The following is a 27,560-nucleotide window of genomic DNA, read 5'->3' on the forward strand; positions in this document are numbered from 1 at the left end:
AGCAAAAAAGTGGCAGAAACAATTGTACATTCTTGTCAAGACCATGGCGATAGTTTCTTAAAGCAAAGCTTTGTTTGCTTATTCCTTCGGCATTCCTGTCGCTGTAGCTGATGGCCTCTGTTTTGTCGAATAGCGATTGCAGAATACTTGGGTCATACTAAATGTAATGTCGACATCACGCCCTCGTCATCGTACTATTTTCATCATTGATGGCTCCTGGCTACTGTCTTGGACGATCGACCGATACTAGGCAGTCCGCGGACATCAGCTCCAACACCAACATACCGTCGCTTTCATGCCATCGTCATGACTCCATCCCCGTCATTGCGTCATCGCAGAGTAGGCGTCATGCCGTCGTGGTCGTTCCATCGTCGTCGTTCCATTGACATACTTGCTTTTTCCTGGCTACACTTCTGGACGATTTGCTGTTTCCGCACCCAAACATCGCAACCAAACATCGGATAAAGTGTGAATCGAGGCGGCTCGCGGCGGCAGATGACAGACGTAAGCGCGGGAGTTCGTTCCAACACTAACATGCTACCGCTGTCATGTTGTCGTGGTCATTCCATCGTCATTGCTCCACCGTCGTCATTTCAACGTCGTCGTGTCATCGTGGTCTTTCTATCATCGTCGTTTTGTCGTAGCGATTCCACTGTCGTCGTCCGATTGTAGCCATGCCTTTGTTGTCGTGGTGTCGTCATCATTCCTTCGTTGTCATTCCAGCTCCGTCATCACATTCGTCACAGCGCCGCCGTGTTGTAGTCGTCGTCATCCCATGACATCGCCATTGATGTTCCGTCGTCGACGTCATCGTACAGTTGTCATCTTTGCATTGTCGTCATGCCGTCGTCGACATTCCATCGTTGTCATTGCGTCGCTGTCATGCAGTTCTCTTCCTGTCGTCGGGTGTCGTTCCGTCGTCGTGATGCGTGGCCTGTACACGATGGAGCACAACGAGTTTACGATAAGCGAGGCGGCTTCCATTCAAAATGGGTTTAACTGGTTTCTGTGGTCTCTAATTGCAAATGATTGCTAAGCAGGAACAGCGTTCTTCACAGACATAAGCGAAAGCTTCGATTTCAACAGTGTTTGCGATCCGAAGATATTTTGTGTGACCTTACTGCTTAGCTCCATGCCGTTCAGTGATGCACGGCAAATCCAATGGGCAAATCAGCCCACGCACTAATGGCTTGATCGCATTGAAACATTCGGCGTCTAGAGCAGCGCGCTATCTCCTGCCGTTGAAAGGCCGCGTTGTTCACATTGCTCGCCCTCCGCACTGCTGGAGCTGCTGACAGCGCTCGAAACGTCCCGAAAACAAGTAGAGCACGCGATATTTTACTGTTTGCATGATATTCCGAGTAGGCACGCAAGTGCGGAGAGTACCTTCCCCGTTATCTTTTATGAGTCTCAACAAGAGCTGCTTTCGATCTTAAGCGTCCATCGTGGCATTACAAGGCACGCTGAGAAAACGAACGAACTTCTGGGTGTTGCAGCCCTGTGTTAGGGTCTCGAGAGCTAGCAATATCTACCATACAATAATTTGCCTGAAGTGGGAAGCTACACGCATGACAAACATTTAGCCGTACGCGAAATTACTGTATCGTTTGTTATCTTGTTAATAAAGAGTTCTCGCTGGGAAATCTGATGCGCTTTACTGTACGATCTCTTGAACGACACGAAAGCGGACGCCACACAGAGAACACTACACACAACCGAAAGTTTGGAATTCTGTGTCTTTGGCAACGTAAGGGTACGAGTATCACCAACTGCTAGAAATCACTTTAATACTGAAAGTCACATCAGTTTATATTAAATGCTCGCGCACGCCCGGAGTTGCCTCTGGGAGGTCGTTGCTCTCGCCCGGTGCCGCTGGCGATTCTTCGGAATTCTCTTCTGTGAGATGTGAAACGTGTGTCGCTGAAGGCTGCAAGAGACCAGGACACGAGTGCGTTGGCAATAGCGACCGCAGTCATCTGGTTTACTTATATTGCGATAAAGCTCCTTGATTGAATTGGGAGAAAGTTTGCGCGTCGCTTACACCTCTCTAGGCGTGGCTCATTTATTACGTATGAAATTTATTTCCTCTCCTCCAATTTCAGTGCTTTAAGAGAAAAAACTTGAGATCCAATGAAAGGTAGTTTAACATACAAAACAAGTTTAATAGGAATGAAGAAAGGCAGCTGAAATACAACAGAAATAACATTAGCTTTAAAAGAGAAGTGACTCAAGACTTGTATTTTGTGACATCTGTTCAACAAATAACAAGGCAAAACCGAGCAAAGTGTTGCACTCAGGTGGCAGGCAGAACCAAAGCTACACAACGGCTGATGCACTGACAGCTTGCCATGCTAAGTAAGCTGAGAGATATTGGCCATGTGCACACAGCTGTCTTGTGCGCGGTGTACGCAATGAAAGAACGGCGGTAGGTGCGCATGCATCTGAGGTATTTGTAAATATTTTGATTTTGCATATACAGGTGGCGTTGCGAGCGTTCCATACGTAAAAAAAAGCGAAGTAGGTCAACATAGGAATAGGCACGGTCATAATGCGAGTCTGTATCTGATTCCATGACACGCATTCGATATGGTAAACGATTTCTTCAACATAGTGAAATCTTCGGTTATCACCGCTTTATTGCAATACTTCAGTTATTTAAAGAATAAGCTTAACCATACGATGTAAAAACATTCTTTCATTACTTCTTATGATGGCTATTCGAACTGTCACTACATATTTTATCGCATGCAACACTTATATAACCAGACGTTCCCTCTTACATGTTCTCGCAACTCTCTCGGGCTTTCTCACTAAACAAATAACTGAGAAAGGATAAAGAGTACTGTTTAAAATAAGCTCTCTTATAAAAAATGTTACAGAATAACTATTGCTGGAACCGCTACTATATTTGTTCGCTTGCATTATTAATTTTTGAACCGAGTGCTACTGCATTCTCACCCAAGAATTTACGACCATGGATCATTCCGAGTATAAACATTCCTTGCTTCTTAGAAGTTAGTGATTGCACCGTTACGCGAAACGTCTTGCGTGGTGCGTGTGTGCAAATGCCGTTCAACTGGCTGTGAAGACCAATGAATGGCGCTTCTTACAGAAGCGAACACGAGAATTAATGTTATGAAAGTTTTCACGTGGAGCTGGTGCAAAGATAAAGAACACTTCTGTGCACACGCGAGCTTTGCGGTCTATCCTCTGTCTCTGTGTAAAAAAAAGTGTTACTCTTAGAACTTGAGATGGCAAATCGAAGCTCTGAGATCGTCAGTGAAGAGTTTGTAAAAGCAAGTTCTGTCAAAGCGTTAGGTTACAGCATACAGAGAGGGCCGTACCCGCAATGAAACGGATGGGCAGAAGTTCTTAATACCTGTAAACTTATAACAGATATCTGAAAAAAGAAAGCAAATATATACTATACGCTTTCTATACTATACGCTATATACTATACGCTATATACTATATATAAAAGCAGCTTTTATAGAAATCCAGCCTATATCATATTTGCAGAAAAATGGCGCACATTACTATTGAGCATGCACGGTAATGTTCCCTTCTTTCAGCGATCTGCATTGGAGATGCTTACTTGCGCGAGCACTTTTGAAGAGCTTTTATGAGTACCAACCTTCAGACGGTGTCTTCGTTACGGAGAATTACAACGCTCTAAGCTTTATCCTTGGCAGTAGTGCACTAAAGCACGGTTGATTAGTTGTCTTTGCGAAGTAGCGATGTGAAGTCGGAACACTAAGATAATACTGTGCAAATGTCGTAGACATCTGATAAGGCCCGCAAGAAACGAGCTCTGAACGTGCTGCAATTTACGCCAACGTGTTTGCTTGTGAGTGCAGGAAATTGTGGAAGACACGTTAATGGACTTTATCAAACGGATCACGCGTGCGGTGATGTTCGCAGGCACACAAACATACGTCGTGCTTTTCGTGCGTTCAGGTACGACAGCAACATACCCTTGACTTTATAGTTGAGCACAGACGGTTGAGCGGACAAGAAAGCAAAAGAGCAAAGGAGAAAAAGTAGGTGAGCGACGAATCCTAGGATGTTCTAACGGGAGGCTGCAATAAAAGAAGTAGCAGCGGCTGTAGGTCATTTGCGGAGGCTTACGCGTGTGAGTCGGTAATTTGGCAAGGCAGCGTAATTTTATAACAACCGAATGAAGAAATTGGAGATTATACCTAATGTTTCGGTGTGCGAAGCATTGTAGAAGATATGTAATTCATGAAGGTTTGGTATTCATCAAGTTTCTTAGGGTTATTAAAAAGATATACTGGTCTCAATAAGATTCTTTTGATCTGAGCAATAGTCCGAGTGTGGAGCATGACACTGTCGCAGATAAGAACGTTTCAGACCCATAAGCGCGCCTCTTATGGGCAAGCCTAATTGATGCTTCACTGGATGGAATCGGTAAAAAAGAGGTAGTAAGCATCAGTGTTCTTAGACGTGACATCGTCTGAAAGATGACCATTCTCGGCTGTCGCTGGGCACTAACATGCCAAGTTGTGTGTTGTCTCTTCATCACTAAAGCGACCACTATACACTTCCAATGCCAGGACTTGTTGTAAGAGCCGCTAATAGGTAATTACACAGCTGGTATTGGTAGCGGGGGTGTGGTGGTGATAACCGTAGAAGTAATCAGTTTGTAATAGTCGTAGTGGTTGTTGTAGCAGTAGTAGTTGCCTCAGCACGCTTTATTTGATTTGAATAATGTGGATTCGCTGCTTGAAAATGTATACTACGGACCGAGTCATCCTTTTCAACATGATCAGTGAGAGCCGGAAGGAATTACGCAACATGTGTGCAGCCGAACTTTTCGGCGCGTGAAAAGCTACCGCGAGATTTCGCGTGATTCATCTAATTTCAGCGCGCACACTCGCAAATGGCGATACCCTGGTTGGAATGCTCTAAAGGCACGATGTTCAATGTAGCAAAAACCTCTACATATTGGTTTATCTTACACTTCCGCACTTTATAAGCAACAAAATATTTTGTTCTGTGAAAAAAAAAATTGCGTCATAGCGCCAATTGAGATCCTGCGCATGTAAAAGGTGCCAATAACAGGTTCGTAACAATGCTTCTCCGAAGCCACAATGGTGTCGCACAAATTTTACGCTTACCATGCTTCCTCCTGCGTGTCCGTTCAAGTGATCGAGCATGTGTGTCACACTGAGTTGATTTGGATAATTTTTCTGAAAAGAAAACAAGAACGATGAGATCATTCAGTGGCCTACTGACTATAGCTTCGAAATCAAAAGGTAATGTTTAAAATTTAATTTGTTGTCGTTAATATTTACAGTTTTTCTGACAAATCATAGTAAAACAGCTAATTTGAACGTGGTAGAAAACTGTGCAGCACTCGGCCTTTTTCTATTTGTAATTTATGTTACTCAAGGCATGACAATTGTTAAGAAATGCCTAGTATTCCGAAATAGTCGAGCCCATATGCAAAAAAATAGGCTGCCATCTTTCCGACTTCAAACTTCTTTGAAACTCCCCTGCAACACTAAAAGTTGAGTCAACCGAGATATTGTATGAAATAGCAACAAGAGGTGCTTTTTTACGTCTTTGTCTCGTGGCCCCAGCTGTGAATTACGTACCGCGCAGTATCCATATTTATTAAAATTTCCGCGGAATTCTAATTCTAATCTATAAGCTGTGTTATCACATATTACATTTAACATCATTGTCTAAAAAGTTATCGGAAAGCCTGTATTTGTAACTTCTCTGCACTTTTTTTCAGAAGACATGTGATTGCGTTCATAAAGTGCGCGAAAAAGCCAGTCAAGGTATTTCAGCCATAGTCAATGAAAAAACGTCACTGCGCCCGATCCAGATACGACACCACACCAGCAACACGTTCACAAAATATTGCATGTTGTGGCTGCATTTCGATTTGATATGTCACTCCTGCAGTCAACTACGAAAGTATTATGCACTGTGTGCGAAAAATTGAGTCGGTTTTCAAGGTTTTTATTTAATACTCCACGTCGTAGTCTTACTTTGGTTAAAACAAACCACCAAACTTATTGGTTGCAGCAAATAATTTCAACTGGAATTCGCATTTAGCAGCTTGTAGTTGCCGCGAAAAAAAATATGAAACGGAGATTGTTATTGTGGACAGATTGAGCAGCCATCATGATACCCCCCGACTACTAACACGTGAAGTTTATGTGACTTACTTCCATATGTACTTATATCGCTTCATTCCATTAATAAACGCTTTCGGTTATCGGACTTCCGGCCGGCTTGCAGTTATGACAGTACGTTACGAAAGTGGCAACCCGATCTCCCACTGGCGAAGTTTTGCTATTGTGAATTTGTCATAAATTTACTTCACGTACTTCAATATGGACCAAATATGCAGAACTACGCACATGAACAGTTTCTGTTGTCAAAAACCAGTTTTTATCACAAACCACCCCCTCCACATTTCAGATCACTCACCAATTGCTGCCAGTTGTTGTTCTCGTGCTCGTGTCTAGTTGCGCCGCCGAAGAGTGTCGCATAGTCGATTGCTGCCACTGCGGCGACTGTGCCAGGTGCTGGCTCAGCGATCACGGACTCTGTGGGCGCGTACGCGTGGTGTGGGAACCGGTCGATGGTTGGATGCTGTACAACGTCCACCTGAGGTATTGAGTGATCGAAATAACATGACCTATGTCGAATTACATTCTTTTGCAGTGCATATTTACTTGCCGATGCAAATCAATACAGCTCAAACAGTGACCGAAGCTCCTAATAAGATGCAAATCATGGCACAGGACATTCAACGGCTATGATAATTATCATGATTGTAGTCATGATCCCATTCTTAGTAAACAGCATAATGAACGGGTCTTTCAGCGACCTCTAAGCGTCGCAGTCTGTACCCGCCGATTGTATATTATGACTCCAAACGAATGAATTCGATCGCTCTTTTCAAGAGTACTGGAAGCGTGCCTGATTACTGAAAAAAAAAAATCTGTATTTTCTGCCAGTGGTATCTTACAGGCTGGAAACTGGAATATAATAAAAATCGAGAAGCAAGGCTGATGACTTTGGAACAAGCGATCGAACGAACAAATTGTAGCCATGACTTTAAGAAATATGAAAAAGAAAATTGCTGGCTTTCCCGTAATTGAGAGTGGATGTAAGCATGAAATGGCAACCGGCAAAACAGGTTGGTTGGAGATGATATTGGCCACGATCTTAAAATGGGTGTAGTGCATGTTCGCAACGGTACACCGCACCATGTGCACTGGTCTATAGGGACGCTGCCCAGCTAGAAGAAAAAAACCGGCTGAAGGCGGCACGACAGGCAGCGAAAGACGCCAAGGAGACAGAGCGCACTGCCCAGCTAGAAGAAGAAAAGCGCCTGAAGGAGGTGCCACGCAGCGTGGCGCCAGCGTGGCGCCATCTCTTGAGGCGACGCAAAACCCGCGCCCGCGGAACTCACGGCCCACTGGCGTTCAAAAGAGCACAGGCAACCCTGTCTCAGCGCCAAAACATGACAATAAAGTATGGGGTGCCTTGTATCTGCCTTTGAACGTCGCTATTGGCAATGACAAAAAAATTTTAGCGCACTAGAAGTTACAGATTGAGAGATGTTGTGAACAAACATAAGGAAGAACTCGGAAGCAATATTTTTATAACTTGTTTGATCAGTAACTAGCGTATGTAATGAAGTCCTGTACAAAGGGTTGGGGGCCAGAGACCGCATTTTCTTAAGTTTTGACAGGTTGCCCAGATGATCTCGTTTTGTTCTCGCACCTTGTCCCGATGTTCTCGTTTGAGTGCCCGGATAACGGCTCTAGCTTTTGGCTCAAGGCCACTTGAATGTCGTCGACAACGGGAGCCGAAAGCATTTAATGCTTCAAAACGGAAAGGTGGATGAGAGAGAAAGCACGGGTAGCCAATATTTTAATAGAGCTTTATATGATTAGGTGCAGTTAGGCTGTTAATGTATTGTCTACAATAGATAGCTGATACGCTCTGGTAGCATGACGAAGTGGGTGCGAAGTTAATGGCCATTCACCTATATTGTGGTCCAGTTATGTGCATCCCAATTAATGACTATCATAGCTTTGCTACCACTAAAGACAGTGATAGTGCTAGTAACAAATAGCTCTGAACACTGCTAACATTATGGAGCATTGATAAGAAGACACAATAAGATGCGTAGCACAAAAACCTAAATATGTGACGTTGACAGGCAGTTGGGCTAGCCCTCGTAAGAAAGAATCGATCAAATAGTCGGTGTACGCGGGATAGCTTCATGTGCTCATTGTGTTCATACCTGCGTCGTCCTCACGTGGAAAGGGAAATTCTTGTTGGCTTTGGACGGTCTTGTCAAGATCTGTAAAAAAACAGGAAATAGGTTAAAAATGAGAACAGATTTAAGTTACACTAATTCCCGAAGGAGTCAGTGCCTCACGAGGTACATCTGATCGGCAGAAAAGTCGAAGTTGAAACTGAAATGAGAAAGCACAGTTAATCTGGACTTGGTGGAGCAGATCATTAGTCTTGCTGGGAATGTCTACATGGTCCGGCACACCGCAATTAAGCGTCTGTGCTACAGCCTTGAAGCACAGCACTTGGACTTGGACAGCTAAATAATCTTGGGGGCGTGAAAACAGCCCCTCAAAGAATTTTTGACCACAGTTAGCACATTTAGGGCTAGAAATTTTAAAAACGTCAGGCACGACAAGCTGCCTACAATATGCAGAAGTGTGGAACAGATTATTAATCGCACTGTGCCTTTAGGGTAATTAACACTTCTATGCAAAGCGATGAAGGATACAGGACTTAAGCAAGAAAAACAGCACAGAACACCTGAGCGCAAACTATCAACTGTTTTATTTTTCAGAAAACGAGGCATACATATAGCCTATTCGCATGCGCAGAGATGTTGTTCCCAGTCTACCTGCGCCCTCTATTGTCAGTGATTAAGCTAATCTCTTTATTGCTGAATGATATAGATGGCCTCACACGGCGCATGTGTCAGCCGGCCGTCTATATCCCTCATCAATAAAGAGATCAGCTTAATCATTGACAATAGAGGGCCTTGGTAGACTGGGGAGGGCATCTCTGCGCATGCGAGTAGGCTATATGTATGCCCCGTTTTCTGAAAACTAAAACCGTTGTTAGTTTGCGCTCAGGTGTAGCGTGTTGCTTTTCTCGCTTAAGTCATGTCCCTTTGTCGCTTTGCGCAAAAGTGTTAAATATGTCGAACAAATTATAGCCCACTGCCGAATTTTCCTTGATTGCCTTTAGGAGTTGGGTGTTCCCGAAATCTCCGCAATACAAATGATCTCCGGCACCAAGTGGAGGCAGTATAAAAATGTACAGAGGAATTTTTTAACAGTTCTCTTTTCTCGTGGAGATACGCAAGATGTATATTTGTGTGTTTCGTGTACAAACAAAATTTGAGCAGCAGCGGGTTCAACGTCCCTTTCACGGGGACCAAGCTTGCTGTAATTTATAAAACAGACCGAGACATATTTATGCCATTCTTGTGAGAAGATACGTGGTGTGAAAAAAAATCGTATTTCGCTCTTTTTCTCGAAGTGAATAAATTAGTTGTTATTCGTCCATTAACTTCAGAATCAGAATCCCGCTGTAGCTCCAAACAGTGCCGTATGTTCTTCACCACAGCTCCCACGGTGTTAAATAATATGCTTTCGTGAAAGATAATAATTAGCATTGTACGACAAAGTACACACCAAAATGTCTAAACTGTATGAATATATAAGGCCAATCTCGCTTGGACAAACGCATTTTTTGCACTCCAGGAGCATCATTTCGAATGCTTGGCTTTACCCTTGGTGACTCGAAGCTGTAATGAGCAGGGCTCGAGCATTTAAATGGGACCTTATACGTGCGATCGAATTCCTGATTAATGAGACTTGCTAGAAACTCACGAGAAAGACGATGTGGGCAAAGAAGATGACCATGAGCTCGACGAAATTGATGACCTTCTCTCGCATCCACTTTGGCACCACAAAGGCTGCAATCAATATGATGACGGGTGCCGAGAGCAACCTGCATCAATTTCGGCATTGATGCGTTAGATAACTTTCTAAATATTCACCAGTTTTGTTAGCGTCAACAATATTACCGTGCAGTTGATTTGGCGTGATGCTGCTGTGAAAACTCAATGCAGTGCAGTCCCATTGGTAGCTGTGTGTTATTAGCGATAATTTATTATACAGCACACACTGCGAACACCCGATTTGTCGGAGCCCTGTTGTTCCCGAATGATGCGAACACCAGGAACGCATATTTTGCGAATCTACAGATATAGACGCAGGTAATTATGTCCCATCAAACTCCTTGTGTAACGTAGTGCACAAGTACAAGAACTTTCGTTCGTCGTGGTGGCAGCGATCTTGCGTAAAGAACCAGTTGACACGAATTTATGGGAAATTTCTGGAGAACGCACGCGCACGAAGTTAGTCATAAACGCTCACCAGACCGTGTAGAGGAGAAACAGCCGCGTGTAGAAGGCCGTCTTCTCCGGGTAATGAAGCAGCGTGAACACAGTGGCATACACGAACCAGCCCCAACCGACAAGGCGCAGCGCCACGATGCCGTAGCCGGCTGGGCTCTCGTACAGGTACAGCACTTCTCCGGGGTCGAAGTACTGCACGCAGAGTTCAATATATGCGTCGAAGGGCGGAGAACACTGACTTCTTTGAGTAGCGGAGATATTTTGTCGACTATGAAAGTAAATGCCTGATTGTGTCAGTTTTATACACTTGTGAGTTCAGGACATCGAATCTAAAATATTATTCCGTGGCCTCGTGAGTAATTTGCATAACTATGCAGGTTGAAATGATACACCTTCCTTATCATGCAGGAGAACGGCGTGATGATTTTGTAAAATGCGTTCGTGTCGCGGCTACCATGTATAACGCCAGAGGAGAACAATGTGATAAGAGAAATGAGGTGCAACAGCGGATGTCACGGAGTATAAAGCTTTAAATACAATGGACAATGTGACGAAGGTGGCTCCTGAAAATAACGTAGGGTAAGTAATTGCGCAAGATGATAGCCGGCGGGCTGTTTTTTAGTTACTCATACATATTGTGGGTTTAGTGAAAGGCCTGCTTACACTTTGCTCTATCTTGCAAGTTGCAACAAAAGATGTAATGAAAGGAAAGCCAGGTATTCCCTGTATGACTAACTCACCTGACGTTCATAGATGAAGAGTGCCGTGTACACGACCACGTATAGTGTCATGAAAGTCCCGATTTTGGCTGACGTACTGGCTTTCAGTCTGCCTCGGGTTACTGTGTAGCCTTTTGCCACCAGAATAAGCAGTAAGAGGAACACAAGTGTGCTGCTTGACGACAGCATCCTGCCTGCGAACAGAGGAGTCAAGTTAAAGAAAGACATCAGATTGATAAGTAATTAGTGTATACGTATTTACTATGTAGCTTTCATTAGATCGACTGTACTTTGTATTCACCACGTACTTAAAAAAACTACCTTGCTAGCTTCAATTGCTTTAGTAGCACTGAGAGGTACAGTTGAAGACGATACTGCTTCGTAATACATTGATTGCTTTGGGTGTAAATATCCTTACAAAAAGAGCATGGAAATATTGAGTGACGATCATGATTTTGACAGATATAGTGTGCAAAGAAAACGCACCTCGATGGCTCCATAGCGGATGGTCGTCGATTACCCCTTTCATTACTTTTTGCTATGACTTGGTGTACTCGCGGACGACTTTCTGTACACCACGCATTCTGCACACACACACATATATATATATATATATATATATATATATATATATATATATATACCTGGCTGCAATGAATTTCTGGACGTGTTGGTATCGCAGGAAATACTGCGATGGGGCGCATTATTGCGCTTGTGTGACACCAAATTCAGTTGACGACAGCTGAAATTTCAACGAAACAACTAAAGTCCAGCGAATTTTCTACATTTGATGTCAGTTTATTAACATACCTTTTGTTTATAAAATGAACCATGTCTGCAGTTTTTCATCTCTGCTTGCGTTTGCCGTCGGTAGGCTTTCTGATCCATCGTCTAAGTCTTTTGTGTCGTATACGCCGTTCAGATATGTTGAGCGTGCGGCCATTCACGGGCGAACGTAGAACACTCTCTCATAACCTGTCTCGACGTTAAGGAGCAAAGATCTGAGTATAGCTTAGCAATGAGTCGCCTTGGTGATCTTCCTTTCGGCGTCGAAAAATTGCTTGGGCCATAGAGTGACATGTCGTTACAGCCATGTGACCTAATGACGTTAATATCCTTCTTTACTGAATGTGATATTGTATTTGTGTATCAAAATTTAACATGTTGTGTGTTTTTAAAATCTTTCTTTTGTGTCATTGGATAGATAGATAGATAGATAGATAGATAGATAGATAGATAGATAGATAGATAGATAGATAGATAGATAGATAGATAGATAGATAGATAGATAGATAGATAGATAGATAGATAGATAGATAGATAGATAGATAGATAGATAGATAGATAGATAGATAGATAGATAGATAGATAGATAGATAGATAGATAGATAGATAGATAGATTAGCTGTACTCTATTTCAGAAGTAACTTGTAGTGCTGCCGAAGGTACGAGGTGGGCAGAGGCACTATCATTGCGCAGTGAAACATAGTTCCGGGAGTAGCTGTATGATTATTAGAGAGATATGAGATTTTCATTTTTGTTTGGTACATGATACGTTAGAGCGATACGTGACATGTTAGGCCCTTTGCGCATGGACGTTGCATACCGCAAAATAGTGTGTAGGTTACCGCGAGTAAGCGTCTCAGGTACTCTAACCGCGATTACGTAGCATCATGGCAGCGTCCCATACAGTAAACTGCCCGCTTTGATCTGAATTCGCACATGTTACTGCTCTCCGCCCTGACAGCAAGAAATAAGTGGTAAAATCTGCCATCGCTTATTCTCATTAGACGCTAATTTTAAAGGATCAGGTATGCTTTGCGGTTATTATTGAAATACGTTCTTTGTTTTGAAGCTGCTGTAAACACACGGGTGGCGACGAGCCGTAAGAGCGGTTTGATTTCCAGTTGATGGCGTCTAAATTTTGGCGCTAGAGATGCGTTGACGATGTTGAAAGCTGTAAATGCCTAAGTGTTCACTGCGTGATTAATTTACTACTCCGCTATAGTATGAGACTTGATAACGTGGCGAGCAAACGCTACATAGACGCTGAGCAGTCGATGCGGCGCGGGTGAACATTTATAAGGGAATTCGCTCATACTACTGGCTAACGAGGCTGCGATGAACTGCTGAGAAAGCATGTAGCCGAAGCGAAGCCCCGCTGTCGCATTCGTGCAAGCGCGGCTTATGGTTACAAGGCCAAAACATTTGTTGCGTCAACAGACGCTGAGCCAGGCGACGCGGCGGAGATGAACTAAGTCTTGAGGGGTGTTCGGCCTTTCTATTGGCTAAATATTCCTGCAGCTTCCACGGTGCTGCAACGAACGAATCAGATAGAGTATAGCGTCTAATCGCAGGAACTGGAGTACGTGGCTTTTGGTTTCTGTTTATTATATTAACTGTTTAAGCACGTTCCAAATGTGCTTTGTTGCCGGAAAGCTTTTCATATCACCTCATGCGACCATTCTTTGATAATTGAGCACCTTATTATTTGAGGGAGAAGACGTCGACACGGTAGCTGTTAACACCTGAAATTTTCTCCGAACAAGTCAAGGTACGGTGGCATTTTAGAACAGGAGCATATCATAACAACTTTTTCTTCTATTAAGTTGTGTAACGGCTACTCTGCAAGTCTTTGACGCACCAAGAAGCTTCAGTTGAGGAATGCCGATTCCGTCATCGGCATACATGGCGTAGTACGTGACCAAGCACAGAAGGCTTAGCAATTGGCAGAGTACGGACACCATGAACATCTTGTACGTTGTGTGCAGGTAGCTACGGGAAAATAGTACACCTGCAACATATCAAAGATAAAAGGAAGCGATTAGAAATGAAGTTTTGCATGCACAGCGTTCATCGTAGGGCAGTGCGAAACTTTAGGGAGTGAGTTGCGTTTGTGTCAAGTTTGGGAAACAAGAAAGGAGACGTTTGTCTTTTGGCCCCTCAAGTCACAGTATTGCGTACTTCGCCATCCTGAGCTCACCACAAATGATTTGAGACAATCCTGTGCAAAATGTTACGCCAGAAATAATCCGGATTGGGTTAAAAGTACATATATATTGTGCATACTGCGGGTCAATTTCTTATATGACATATATTATCACGAACGTTTAAACTAACATATATTTAGCATAGAGTGATCCAACCTCTAAGATTAAAAAAAAAATGCGTGAGGTGCATATATGTCGTATATATCAAAAACGAACACTCGAATTTTTCGATTACACAGGATTCCTCGTGGGTAACTTTATCACTACTGCGCACGAAGCACAACGAAAATTCCTAAAGTGCATTCATAACAGTTATTTTTTTACTAAAGATAATAAAGACTGCAATTTTACTCTAGAGTTCACTGCAAATTCACAAAGGCAATTAGAAGGAATGACAAGAATCCCACCATAATGCTAAGGTGTGATGATTTGGCCGGGACAGCTTTACCACAAAACATGTAATAAAGTTTGCACATGTTACTACCATTAAGACATCGCGGTAACAATGCCCGAATGAGGTAAGGCAAGATAAAAGTAAGAGCACGAATTGTTTCCTTATTCTACCTACAAGCAGTAAAAACCATAGGAAGAGTCTGCTATGCTTACATGCCCCGTAGCAGCTTGCAACGAAGAGAATAATATAGACAAAGAATGCACCAATGTCCGTGTGAAGTATGTCTGTAACAAAAGCGAAGTAGTAAAGAAAGCGCCATATCAGAGAACGAGCTATCCTATGATTTTTGCACTATCAATGCCGATTACTCAGGAAACTCATTATCACACACGGCTGCACCTGCAGTTTTAAGCTAATACGTATAAAAATATTTCATGGAATTGATTTCGAAGGATTAAAAAATTTGTGTTTCTGCGCTCATTGGACACCGCTTAGAATAATAGTTTAGATTGCGTAATTGATAATGTAAAATTTAGTTGCAATCTCACAAAATTTAACCTGCGGAAACGTAGTTCTTTGGTCGAGAATCCAAGTAACGGCGTCCAAATGAGGCAAACATTTGCTTCGGAACATCATGAGTGGACTTGAGCGATGCCAAATTACCTGTTTCAAATAATTGGGAATTTATAGCAAAAGTAGTTCAATGAAGAAACCTTATTTCGCGTGCACTACAATGGTGACAGCAGAAATTTCCGGTACATGTTGCTTAAGTTTTTTCTATGACGTATTGCATGCTTTTAGCAAAACCATTCATGCGAATATGTATAATGCGAACAGTATTCGGCCAAAAATGGTGTGTGAAGGGGTCGAAAATTTGCACTGAGCCATGGGCTGCATCGATACCAGACTATCTCGTCTTGGTTACGACAAGCTAATTCCCGATTTAATGATAGGCTCATACATTCTATCTTTATTGGTATAATTTTAGAAAGGAGGTTGAAGCCTTTACGGTTACTCCTCTTTGTATGAGAAACAAAATATTTACACAGGAAAAGCAAGACAAAAAGAAGAACTTACTGAAAATAATAAAGTAGCACGAACGTTTGCGAAGGACACACCCGTAGCAAAGGAAGGCACAGGAGAAAGTAAAAGGACACTCAGAGACCCAAACAGTTCTGTAAATTAGTGAAAGTATGCAAAGAGTCCAATAATCTAAAAACACGAACTGAAGTCGATCGTTTTGTAAACGAAAAGGCTGACATATCTGCACGCAACTAAATAACGAAACACATACCGACATACAGCTGCGTAACTGTATACAGCAAATTCAACCATGCAAATTTAAGTGCATTTTATATTTTAATAATGGTAAGAGTGGGCTCAGACAAAAAATTTTAGTATGAACCTTAATTTTTGTACCAATATGTGCTTTAAATGTTCTGATACAAAGGTAGGACTGGTACTAGCTTGCAGCCGAGATCATGTTTCAGAACGAGCACGAGCATTCATTTCAGCCGAGCGCATAACTGCTGCGTTGAGACGACAAAAATGCGTCATAGTAATAGCTAAATATCAACGTCTTGTCGCCGGAGTTGTAAAGATGTGACTGGGCAAAGTCTGAATAGCGCCGCTGTTAAAGGGGAGCTGAGGAGTTTTCCAGAAAAAATGAATGAAGAGCTGTACGTAATGGTTTTCAACCATCCGATTTCGAATATCGCATCGAAATTGAGAGAAAGAAAGCGCAAACAGATTTTATTTCGACGAAACGTGCAGCAGCAGACTCGGGCAGCTCGCGCGCCTCGTTTCCACCTGTGATTGGCCGGGAGCCTCGTGACGTCAACATTGGTGTTCGTCCGGATCGACCGCTCCCCCCACACATGAAGCATGGTGCAAGGTGGTTTGGCGCTGTGGATTGGTGAGACGGTGATGGTAAATTTCGAGAGCGTGCGTTTCTCTGAGGAGTTCGGCGTTGCTCCCTACATGTATAAGTAGCCGGGCTCTCCAAGAAGCAAAAGATGCTGCTAGCAAGCAGTACTTTCGACGCGAACGAAAGCGAAGTGTTAGCATCTCCTCGTGTTAGAAATGTTCTTTGGTGAGCATGTTTTTTGCAAAGCTGTATTCAGCGATCCAGTGAGTTCATTTCCGGGCAAACAACTGTACTGCTATGTTCCTGCATGTCTCCTCGTGGAACGCAAGGAGGGATGCGATTGTCGGCATTTGTGCGCTGCCCCAAAGCTGTCGGCAATCTACACAGATGGTTTACATGCGGGAAATGTTTTCCGGCTCTTGTAAGTGGCCTTCATCAGCGCGCCATCCGCACGCTACTCGTAACCGGAGCCGTGAAGGCGGCGAATTCCGTCGGATACGTGAGACAGCCGGTTTCTCTCTGTGCGCGAGGGGGAGTGCAGCGTCCTGGCGTGCGCCGGCTTTCAAACACATGAAAACTTTACACTTGCACTGCATTATGGTAGTTGCATGTCGGCTGTTTCACAACACACGTGAGAATAGAAAATTAATGGCGGCTTGCGACGAAACCTGCGTCAAGGGTGGGAGATGAACATGTACCTTCTGTTCAGCGTGCTAACACGAAGGAGCTAGAAATAAATCAAAATCCAGGTTTGGACGAGTTCGTGTATTCATAAGGTCTTCCAAGACCAGTTACCATCAGTCCGCCCGCATCCGTCCCGCCTTTGTGCGTTCGTTGCCCCGACCTTTTCGCGCTACGTTTAGAAAGCCTGCTAGCAGAAAGCCGTACTCTCACTCATTCACGCATTAGTGATAAACTCTGGTAGTAATCGTCGTCACGGAAGGGGTTAGAGCACAGCACTGTTGTTCTTGAGCGCTTAAAATTTTTTCGATTCACAGCAGCCTCCCACTTAGCTGCAAGCTTCTTGTCTTGCGGGGAGTAACGGAACATCGTCGCGACCGCTGGTGTTCATGCAGCCGTAGGCTGCACAGAACGCCGGCATGATCGGCCCACCACTTCTATCGATGCTGCGCACGTCAACTACCACTCTACATACACACAAACAAAGGAATGCAGGCTCGAGCGAGGCAGATTATGACGGCACGCACGCAGAAACAAGCACGGTCGGGCACGTTCGCGGAGACTGCGAAGGAGCGGAACACCAGTGCTGACGTCACTACGCCGCGGTTTCCGGTCTCCGCTCGCATCGTCAGCGTCAGCAACAGCGCGCGGCGCTCGACGAGGGGCGGAGCGACAGCGCACTTTTAATCGGCGATTACGTCGTTCCTAAGTGAAAAATCCCGCCCAAAATTTTACGTGCATGGTTTATAAGGTTCCCGCATCCGTATATGAGCGTCTTATCGAATTCGACAGACTCTTCAGCTTCCCTTTAAGGGATGCACCCTTGCGCATTCTTTGCATAAACTCCTAACCAACAGGTGCATATACGTATTTTAGGTGCAGCTCTTTAGCCGTTTCAATCGAATAACTCGCCCACCAAGTGCTCCATTGCCACATTCCCCAGATTTCGCGTTTGCATTTCCGCGAAGCTTGTGAATGGTGTAATGTATAAACATGGTGTAATCCATGACATTAAGCTTGTGAGCTGCGCGGTGCATAAACGTAAGCATTTCACGAGGTTACATGTTGAAAAAGATGAAAATAATCACAATCGTCGGCGCGACATTTATTTTCTATATTTTCTAAATAACGGGTTTATAAGGCCTCGTTTTCCATCCAGACAACGAGCATGAACTGCGGCAGTACCCGGATGAGCAAGCGTTTAACGCGAACCTGAAACGATTTCGTACGATTGTGCTGAGTCGTTAGGTTAGGTTGTTATGGGTCCCTGAGACGGTTTCGACAAATTTTGTGGACGCCTAGGGTACAGCAACAGTAAAACATTGGTGCCACAATTTAAGTGAGGCGTCCCACATTAGGAATTCTAGGGAAGATTACAAGTCACCCTCCTTCATAGCCATGCTTTTTTCTCCTCAAATCGTTCGCCAACTGATAACGGCTAAGCTCCGCCTTCATTGGCTATGCGTCGTGATGTGACGTTATGTCGATGTCGTCTACTTCCGGTTGTCTTGGAGCCAGCGCACGAAGCCCCTCCAACCTCTCCGCTAAAAACCCCTCTATCCACGCGTCACCGCCTCTTTTTCAATGTAGCGCCAATCTTTGATGTGCGCCGTTGTTCCCTGATTAGTTGCTCTCACTAGTAGCTCTCGTAATATGAGCAGCATCACTTATATTGTGGCGCTAATGTTTTACTGTAGCCGTAACCTGCGCGTCTGCAAAATTTGTCCAAATCGTTTCACGGATCCTTTGAGAAAATCGTAAGCTTAGTGATAAACAAGCCAGCGTCCTAGGAGCCGGTAGCAGTGCGTCGCGCTGCCATAGAGTCACTGACAGGTGAAATCAGTTTATGGCTACACCGCACTAAATACCTGAGAGGCACGTCTTTCATAGCTGTCGTAAAGAAAGAAAAGAAGGAAACAGAAGTTGTCGACATTGGGTCTGTGGTAGTAAACCTTCTTCGATACAAAGTGGTCCATGTGCCTTGGTGTGTTTACATATAAATTCTTTAGTTGAACGCCCTATGGATGCTTTAGAATGGCGAATTTTTGAAAGCTTTCAAGTAAAGCTTTCAAAGAAGCTAGAAAAATGTGTGCATATCGAAACGGGCATCGGGCACTAAAATACAAGCCGCTGAGCAAATAACACACGAAAGCCGCACATACAGACCCTAACCAAAACGAGTAAACATTTCGGCTAATAGTGCGTAACTATAACAAATGCGTTTTAGTTTGCGCAAGGAAAGAATGCTGGCGCTCACGAAATTCGTCGGCCGAGAAATGCTTGTACCAGAAGTTTGAGTCGTCATTGTACAACTCCAGTGTGTACTCCAGGTAGAGCCCCTGCGGTATGTTGAAAAAAAGAAACAGAGCCAAAGAGTGAGAGAAATTTTCTTATTAGAGAATTGGTGCTTTGATCGTCTCACTGGTGCGACATTGGACGGCAGCATATTTGACTGTGTTGTACATGTACGTGTTTATTCAAATCTGTGGTGATGCGTGACAACATGCTAATAGAAAGCGGACAATAATGGTATATCGAACGGAATGCTACGAGGATCCCGTGATGCCTACAATTAAATAATAGACACTGACAAATACTGCCACTATATGTGCAGTTTCCCGGACCAAAGATGCCTAGAAAAGGATGTTCTATCCAACACGGTTCGCAGCTTGCTTCAGTATTGAGAACGGCTGAAAATCGCTGTGTCCTAGTTTTCCCAAACTCTAGACGTCACTTGTGGCTTGTACAGCTGTCGGCCCCAGCATGTATTTTTGAATGGTACATTACGTGGAGCTACGCTCCCGAAGCATTAGTGACATGTATTCCTATAATTATGCAGCCTTTGTTTATTTATTAGATGGTGGCCAAAGTCAATTCACCTTTGCTAAATGCAAACTACATCGAAAGGCAGGGGGACGCCCGACTCGTAAGCGAGGATACGGAGAGCCAACAGGCTCTGCTCGACCATGCCCAGCGAGTCGCACTAGGCACCGGAGTCCCGGACTGAGGGCCCCCACCCTCTTCATCCTCAATCCCCTCGAACGAAATAAAGCTTACATTCATTATGCAGAAACTTAACCTTAGCTGGTTATTTCTTTATTCTTTATTTTTTGACGCTGTACTTACACGTACTATACTCCGTTTCAAACATTAGGTGCCATGCTGCGAAAGCTACGCAAGAAATTCGATCACTAAAATTTATCAATCCGCGCGTTCCGTCAATGCTTCGCTGCGCGGCAGCGTCGTTTGCTCGCGCGAGCATGCACGAGGGGCCGCCGCGACAGGCTGCAAATACTTCCGCCCCCCTTCAAAAAAAAAAAAAAAAAACCGAAAAAAAAGAACAACAAGAAGCAAATGATTTATAACGACGTATTAGTAGCCGTATGTCACTGTTTATTTCCGTTTTTAAGGATTAAAACATTTTTTATTCAATACTGTACCTATGTACAGAACAGTTTCGCTCAATGGCGGTCAAAAAACATCGAACTGTTTCTAAGCGCGAACGCAGCCACTGCAAAAGGTATACATAGCCATCACAGTCTGAAACGGAGTGTATAGTCGTGTGGTTCTAGCTCCGGAAACTTATCCTGGTCGTTTAGTCGTCCGTGCAAAAAAGGGTGTCATTAGTATGATTCCGTATTAAAATATAATATACTTAGCCTGAAGTTCTAGTTGATTACGAAGAATGAAAATAATGAAAAAGAAAAGCGTTTTCTTTTTTTTTTCAGGGCCATTAGGTATGACAAAAGCGAGGCGTGGAAAGCCCGGAAAGAAGGATCGCTAGCCAACCGAACTTTACCTGGAAAGGTTAGCAAGCTGCGTGAGCAAAGCATTATTCCGATCACGTCCTTCTGCCTAGTGTAAGTACGCGCCACCCGCGCGCTTACACCCATTTTCGAGACTGCTCACACACAGTGACCTCGGACATGTGCGAGAAGATGTGTCGAAGAATTGTTCCTTCGGCTGTTTGGCTCTGCTGCACCAGCCCAGCCAAAAGGCGGGAACGTTTAAATATTGTTACGGGGATGTTCCGTAACATTATATTAAAATATTGTGCCCCTTCCTTCGTTTTCGCTGTTCAGGCACGCACGCACGAACGCACGCACACAGGCACGTTGCGCCGGTGACGAAGATTTCGCGCAACGACGCTTTGCGCCGTCGCTATAGAAGCCAAGGTCACGCACGAGCGAGTCGGTCGGTGCGCATATCGCTGACAATAAGGTCGCTCAATAGCAATCAATAGCAGCCGCCCAGTCCTCTTTAACGGACAGGCGCGCCTGCATTTGCGCATAGGATCATTCGAGGGCGTCTGGCGCCTGGTTTTGAAGCGAATATTTGTATGCGAATCCTACCTGGAATTTTTTGACTACGGCCGCTGATTAGCAGCCGCTTTGTCAGATAGCTCATACTTAAAAAAAAATCAAAGAAAAAAAATTAACCACGTGTCTGACGGTGGAATCGAAAAGGTGTCCCCCAGCACAGTAACCCGGTGCTCTCAGCATGAGGTCGAAATCGCGCCGTGCCAACGCCAGCTTGCTCTTTCCGCCGCCTGTGCCACCTTGCGTAGCCCAGGTGCGCGAGAGCCACACAGGTGCGCACCAGTTTCCTTTACGTCCATAGCGCTGGAAGGAAATCGACAAATTTATATCATTCGATTATTCGCTTCGCGAAAGCTTCGCTTCACAGAGGTTCCAAGATGTGCGTTGGATCTGCATAATATTTATCTCTATAGTCCAGCTTATCTCTATAGTCCAGTCCTCACCGAGGCGGTTTTATCTACAGTGTAAGAAAGGGTTACGCCATCCTTCCTTATTTATGAGGATGACTGTTCCCGAGTCGTAGACGGGACGCAAAAGGGGACCTTTTTTCGACGCAACAAGCACGAGTACCTACATTAGCCTTTGAGTGCCTGAGTAGACTTAAGGAAGGCTGGCGATGGCTATGGTAATATGGTTTTTGTAATGACGCTATTATTCGACAGACGGGCTCACCTTGCTCGCGTTGCAATTGCTGATCGCAATGAACCACCATCTCTCCCTGGCCGACTTGAAGCGCCTCTTGTCTCTGCAGCGGTAGACGCCATCGACGATGTCGCATTTTGACCATTCGAAGTAGTCTGTCAAGTTCACTATCTGGCCGTTGGCCGCATTGAGCACGGCCTCCTTTTGTGAACAACTCTGCAATCAATTTCGAAGATGAAGCGATGAGAGCGGCGAAGAATCGTGCATGATTATATGATCGGTAGCTTACAATACAGTGAAACTAGAGCTTTGCGAGAACGAGCCCTGAATCAGTTTGCTATTGTTTGCGACGTGTGTGTCCGAAATTGACATAGGAATGTGTGATGGCCTTTGAACAGTTAATGTACAGTAATACGATCATGTTCGGCATAAATTCTCATTCGCAACACGTTTTCTTCGGTGTGTTGTTTTGTGACGAATTAAAGATTATGGTGGAAAAGCCAGGACGAAGAGGGAGCGCACAGGACGGGCTAAGTGCTAAATTTCCAAGTAAGCCATCATTGTGAACCATTTTGAGCGATTATGCGTTATTGACGACGAATGTAAGTGTTCCCTCTCATATTCATAATTGCGGGAAGTATTCTGCTGATTAGCCATGCAATAAAGACACGTAAATGTTCATAATCTTGTACGAAATCCGAAGCGCACTCGGCTAGCCTAGGAGATTTCTTTCTACATTAACCATGTTCTATGCAAACGTATGGTGAATTCAGTTCGCTGTCATCCATGGAGAGTTTACGTTAGTACTTACGACTGGCCATTCCAAAAAGCTTTTTATTTTTGCCCAGAGCCTTTTATAACACCTTTGAATGCCATAATTTCGCCTTTATGACTCATCGTTTCACCAACCCACTCGCACAAAATCTCGCAACCTGCAGTGCAACACCGTTGGTGAAATACCGGCAACAACTCGAAACTGAGCTCACTTGCTCGGCACGCCTCTGCGTTTCCACGTGTCTGTGCGCTTTGGGCGTGCATAGGGAATGCGGATGATGGGTCCGGATGGGCGGAACGCAAACGCCTGCGCCTCAGTTTCGGACGCATGTAAATATTGGCATCTCGCGTCGCGCGCCTGACGGTCAGAAAAAGCTTCACGCGGAGCTCTTGCATGATCTCTACAACGCCGAATGGAATGATGTACGCTCATCTCCGAGTATAGCTCGTCTTAGCAAATTTGGCTGCATCAGTGCTCGTACTCGCATTTGGCGGTGCTGAGAAGCATGCATAATCAATTCCCCAGTATTTGCCATGCAGCTGCAGACGCCGGCAATATTGCGAGCTTGAATTTTCAAAGAGTTACGAGCGCTAAACGTATACATATCGTCACGAAGGATAGATTCCTCCCTATTCTCACATTTAGGACTCTAGTTCGGAGCGCACATGTAAACATGCATCCATAGCTTGTTATTAACGAGTCATAGAAAACCAGAACGGCAATATAAGCGACCAAGAAACGCAAAGGCCTCATGGCAAATGAGTTCCGCGAAATCCTGCTAGGTGGTGGGAGGTTCATGAAAGAAAAAAAAAATAGTCATCCAGCCGAATATAGCCCGAGGATTCCAAGGACAAGGGGGTTTCGAAACCCATAAGGGGGTTTCGCAGACAAAAATCTTCGCAATTGAATTCGTCCTTGTCCGAGAGCACCATCAAGTGGCACACAGTCACAATTACTTAGTACAACAATCGCTTAGCTTTACGTACAGCCCCGTAATAACGAAAACTGTGTGACGACACATAGCATAGAAAATGGTGCGCTTGATTTTCATTTTAGCAGGGCAGCCAACCTTTATCTCGGAGAGACGAGAAGCATTATGGTCCTGAGAACAACACGTACCTGCGCGGGCTTGTCTGTAGTTCACCAAAAACAAATATAATTCACCGCTTTTAGGTATTCGTTTTATCTTAGTAGACCATGTCTTCATTCACGTTTCCGTTCGCGTAGTATTAAAAGCTAGTTCAAACACTTTTAGTGGCTGCCCACAACAGAAAATGTTTCCCGCTATATTACCACCCGTTGTCTACCAAACTACAACGAAACATGGCTCAATTTTGAATCTGGTACGGGTGCGGCTTAATTATTATCTGTTTCGATTTAAAACAACTTATACCTTGTTTCACCCGCCGTGGTTGCTTAGTGGCTATGGTGTTGGACTACTAAGCACGAGGTCGCTGGATTGAATCCCGGCCACGGCGGCCGCATTTTGATGGGGGCGAAATGCGAAAACACCCGTGTACTTAGATTTAGGTGCACGTGAAAGAACCCCAGGTTCGGTAGTCTTCGGTATAGGACGTGTATGCGTGCAGGGAGTCTCGCGGTAACGTATCATGTAGTTCTTCACATACTACGCGAAATTGAAATTGTCTGATAACAGCCGTGAATTGCTCTTACCTTTGGTTTTTTATAAACTGCCGGCCACTGGTCTTTCTCGTCATAGTACAAGAGCAGGTTCTGTGGGCCGTATTCCTGTCAACAGAAAAAGGACATCTTGTGTTATGATGGTGGCCATAGCTTCTTATAAAGCTCATTCTTCAAGAGCGATGAAGTTTTGGGTGCCCCTGGAAGTTTGGGATAGTAGTTAAGCGATCCTGGAAAGATATCTTGTAACTTAGAGCTGCATATTTCAGGCTAGTTCATTGAGCCAATTTGTACTAAAGCTTGTTTAGGGGAGAAACGATTGCTTGCGCAGTTCCGCATATTTCAGCTGTTTTGCGTTCCATGATTTTTTAATATCAAATAACACGACATTCTTTGTCTCCACTTCGGAAATTAGGTATTCGAGGTCGCAAAAAAAAAAAAAAAAAGAAGGATACTGTCGCTTTCAAATTACACAGAAATGCAGCAAGACCTTATGACCTTACTTACCACTGGGTACTCGAATTCGTAAATGAAATGGCCTTGTAGTGACAGAAAGCAGAATCTCGTCAGAAATGCCCAGTTCTGTGGAGTAAAAAGTCACAATAATTGAAGCCCGGTGAAGTCATTTACATAGCCTCACAGTATATTGTCTCTAGGTGCTTTCAGTAACAAAAAAAAAAGACAAGATAAATGAAAGACAAAGTGAGAAAAAACAAGCTTGTTTCTATTCCTACTTCCAGACTGAAGCTCATGAATGATTTCGGTAACTTTTCCTCAACTCAGAAGTAGGCGGCGCTATAGAAGCTTGTAGCAGGGCTTGTTGTGCAAAAGACATAGTAGGGCCTGTACAGCCTTCTAGGTCAGCGTTCCGTTATATTATCAATATAGGACAGCAGTCTACAAACGCATTTAATAGATCCGATGGTGAGTACCGTTTTTCTACATGGTGTAAAGAATCTCACTTATACGTCTCATGGATAAGCATTAAAGAAACATAGCTATTATAAATACTATCGTCATTTTTCTGCAACTTCCTCAAATTGAACTGATTTGTACAGATCTGTGAACTCTGAGTTTCAAAACAGCGGGATCGAAAGTTATTCGCCATTGAACAGTCCTGTTGTGGTGAAAGCCAGTAGTAAAGCCGTGCATAAGAGAAAGAAAAGTTGTAAATGTCCACAGCAAAAGCTCTGACAAGTAATGACTTACGCATTCCTATTTTGACGCTTATTCGATGTGCATCGTTTTTTTATCATGATATAAAAGCTAGGGTATCGCAAGCAAAAATATATGTAAAGATGAATACTTTTGTCAGTTTATTTATTTCACATAATGCTAATCCTATACAGGACCACAGCAGGAGGGGCATGTACAATAGTCGTATACAAGAATAGGTACATAATAGGGGCAGTACAAGAAAATGAAATATGTCAAATAAATGATAACAATGGTAAGATTTCAAAGCAGCTTGAACAAAATTTTAACAGATACAAAATTTATTGTCAATGCAATCCTGTATCGCTTTCAAAAATAAATCTAAAGTTGTAAGTTTAGTGACAGAAGGGTTCAAGCTGTTGTACTCTCAAGTAGCAAGAGGAAAAAAAGAATTTCGAAAACATTCAGTGTGAAACGAATATTCTGTCAGCGTATGGTCATGGTTTTGTTCAGTTTTCGTGGCTGTAGATGTCATCCCGAGCGAACATTCACCAACGGGAACATTTACCCCACGGATACAGTGTCACATCACTTCAGGAAAGAAGTAATGGAAAACGTCAGCCGCAACCAGATGTTGGAAATCATGGTGGCCTTACAGGAGTTATATTTATTGATGTTTGCACCTTGCCTACTTATTTCATACCGCACACTTTTCGTTCTCAATAGAAACTGAGGTCGTCAAAATGAACCTAGTGCCTGCCGGCCGGTAGTGCCTCTTTGATTCAAACAGGGATGGGGGGAAGTAAAGCACCAGAATTAAACTTTTGCCTCACGTACTGTTATTTTCATCAATGTAGTTCGAGGAAACTTTACCCAGCTCATTGCTGCTAGGGCTACGAGCAGCCCAAATGAAAGTGACCGTTCACTCACCTCCGAAGTCTTGAGCACCCCTCGGACAATTTTGCTGTGGCTCGTCGTTGCAAGAAACAGAAGCGGCGCAATTACCTTTGCCACAGTAGCACCGATGATCATTTCAAGCGATATCGCGAAGCGAGGCTCACATAGAGCCAGCCAGTGGGACTGGCTCGGCTTTCGCTCACCAAGCACACTGACACAAGTGCGCGACTTGTTTGGCGTTGAGCCCGGTCGTCATGGGGACGCCGGTGATCGAGCGCCCGTCCACAGCTTGAGAACGCTTTAGTGGGCATTGAAGCTACGTTCGTGGCGTGCCGCCGTTTGTTCGCGCGAGAAGCTAATAATTCGACGTCTCACGCATCACTTAGCAAAGTTTTCACCCTCTTTTGGGCCTCTCGGGTTGCAGTGGCTTGGCTTGTAGATATGTTCGGTGCACATATTCTGAAATTGTTACTATGTTAGGTCATTTCCGTCGTGTAGCCCTGCAGCATGAACACGTCACATATACTTCATGCTAAGCTTTGTTTTCCTTTTTTTAAATATGGGGTTTTACGTGCCAAAAGCACGAGCTGATTATGAGGCATGCGGTAGTGGGAGAGTCCGGAAATTTGGACCACTGGGTTTTTTTTTTAACGTGCACCTAAATCTAAGTAAACGGGTGTCTTCGCATTACGCCCCCATCGAAATGCGGCCGCCTTGGCCGGGATCCGATCCCGCGTCCTCGTGCTCAGCAGTCCAACACCATAGCCATTGGGCAACAACAGTGGGTGTTCAGCTTTCTAAGAATTCCTTGAAATGCTCATTCGGTATTCAAAGCCGGTCACCACGTTTTTCAAACCATGAATTGTTTCCTGCTGCGCATTACTTTCGTGGTATTTTCTAACATCTTTGGCTGCATTTATAAGTAAGTTGCGAAGGTAAATAGTGAGTAATGTAAAGGGGCCCTACTGGTTAACTGTGTTCGCGTTCATAAAACAAAGGTATTGCTATGTAGTTAAGTCTCTAAAAGCGG

At 44.1% G+C, this 27,560-nt stretch overlaps 2 protein-coding genes across 6 annotated transcripts in view; one reads left to right on the plus strand and one right to left on the minus strand.

The window, feature by feature from the left end:
* The window catches only part of LOC126531136 (glutamate receptor ionotropic, kainate 5-like), a 193,160-nt gene that overhangs the window by 136,084 nt on the left and 29,516 nt on the right, over positions 1–27,560 (plus strand). The window lies entirely within an intron of this gene.
* On the minus strand, positions 1,771–26,732 carry LOC126532072 (transmembrane protein 145-like). The gene is made up of 14 exons (XM_050179764.2): positions 26,564–26,732; positions 24,986–25,060; positions 24,512–24,586; positions 22,093–22,278; positions 19,359–19,440; positions 14,766–14,837; positions 13,814–13,963; positions 11,191–11,363; positions 10,470–10,642; positions 9,921–10,041; positions 8,297–8,356; positions 6,466–6,645; positions 5,139–5,210; positions 1,771–1,927 (listed from the first exon to the last, which is right to left on the minus strand). Exons 1-14 carry the CDS (start codon positions 26,663–26,665, stop codon positions 1,808–1,810), a joined length of 1,641 nt encoding a protein of 546 aa, XP_050035721.1. The 5' UTR covers positions 26,666–26,732; the 3' UTR covers positions 1,771–1,807.

This window comes from Dermacentor andersoni, chromosome 5 (assembly GCF_023375885.2).
Source record: "Dermacentor andersoni chromosome 5, qqDerAnde1_hic_scaffold, whole genome shotgun sequence".
Lineage (NCBI taxonomy): Eukaryota > Metazoa > Arthropoda > Arachnida > Ixodida > Ixodidae > Dermacentor > Dermacentor andersoni.

What these genes read in the sequence shown, in the direction of transcription:
- LOC126532072 (XM_050179764.2), bottom strand. Translation starts at nt 26,665, where the DNA reads ATGATCATCGGTGCTACTGTGGCAAAGGTAATTGCGCCGCTTCTGTTT. An exon ending in CAGTTTATAAAAAACCAAAG is followed by an intron (nt 22,279 to 24,511) that starts GTAAGAGCAATT and finishes AATTGATTGCAG; the next exon opens with AGTTGTTCACAAAAGGAGGC. An exon ending in GACACGCAGGAGGAAGCATG is followed by an intron (nt 1,928 to 5,138) that starts GTAAGCGTAAAA and finishes GGTCTCTTGCAG; the next exon opens with CCTTCAGCGACACACGTTTC.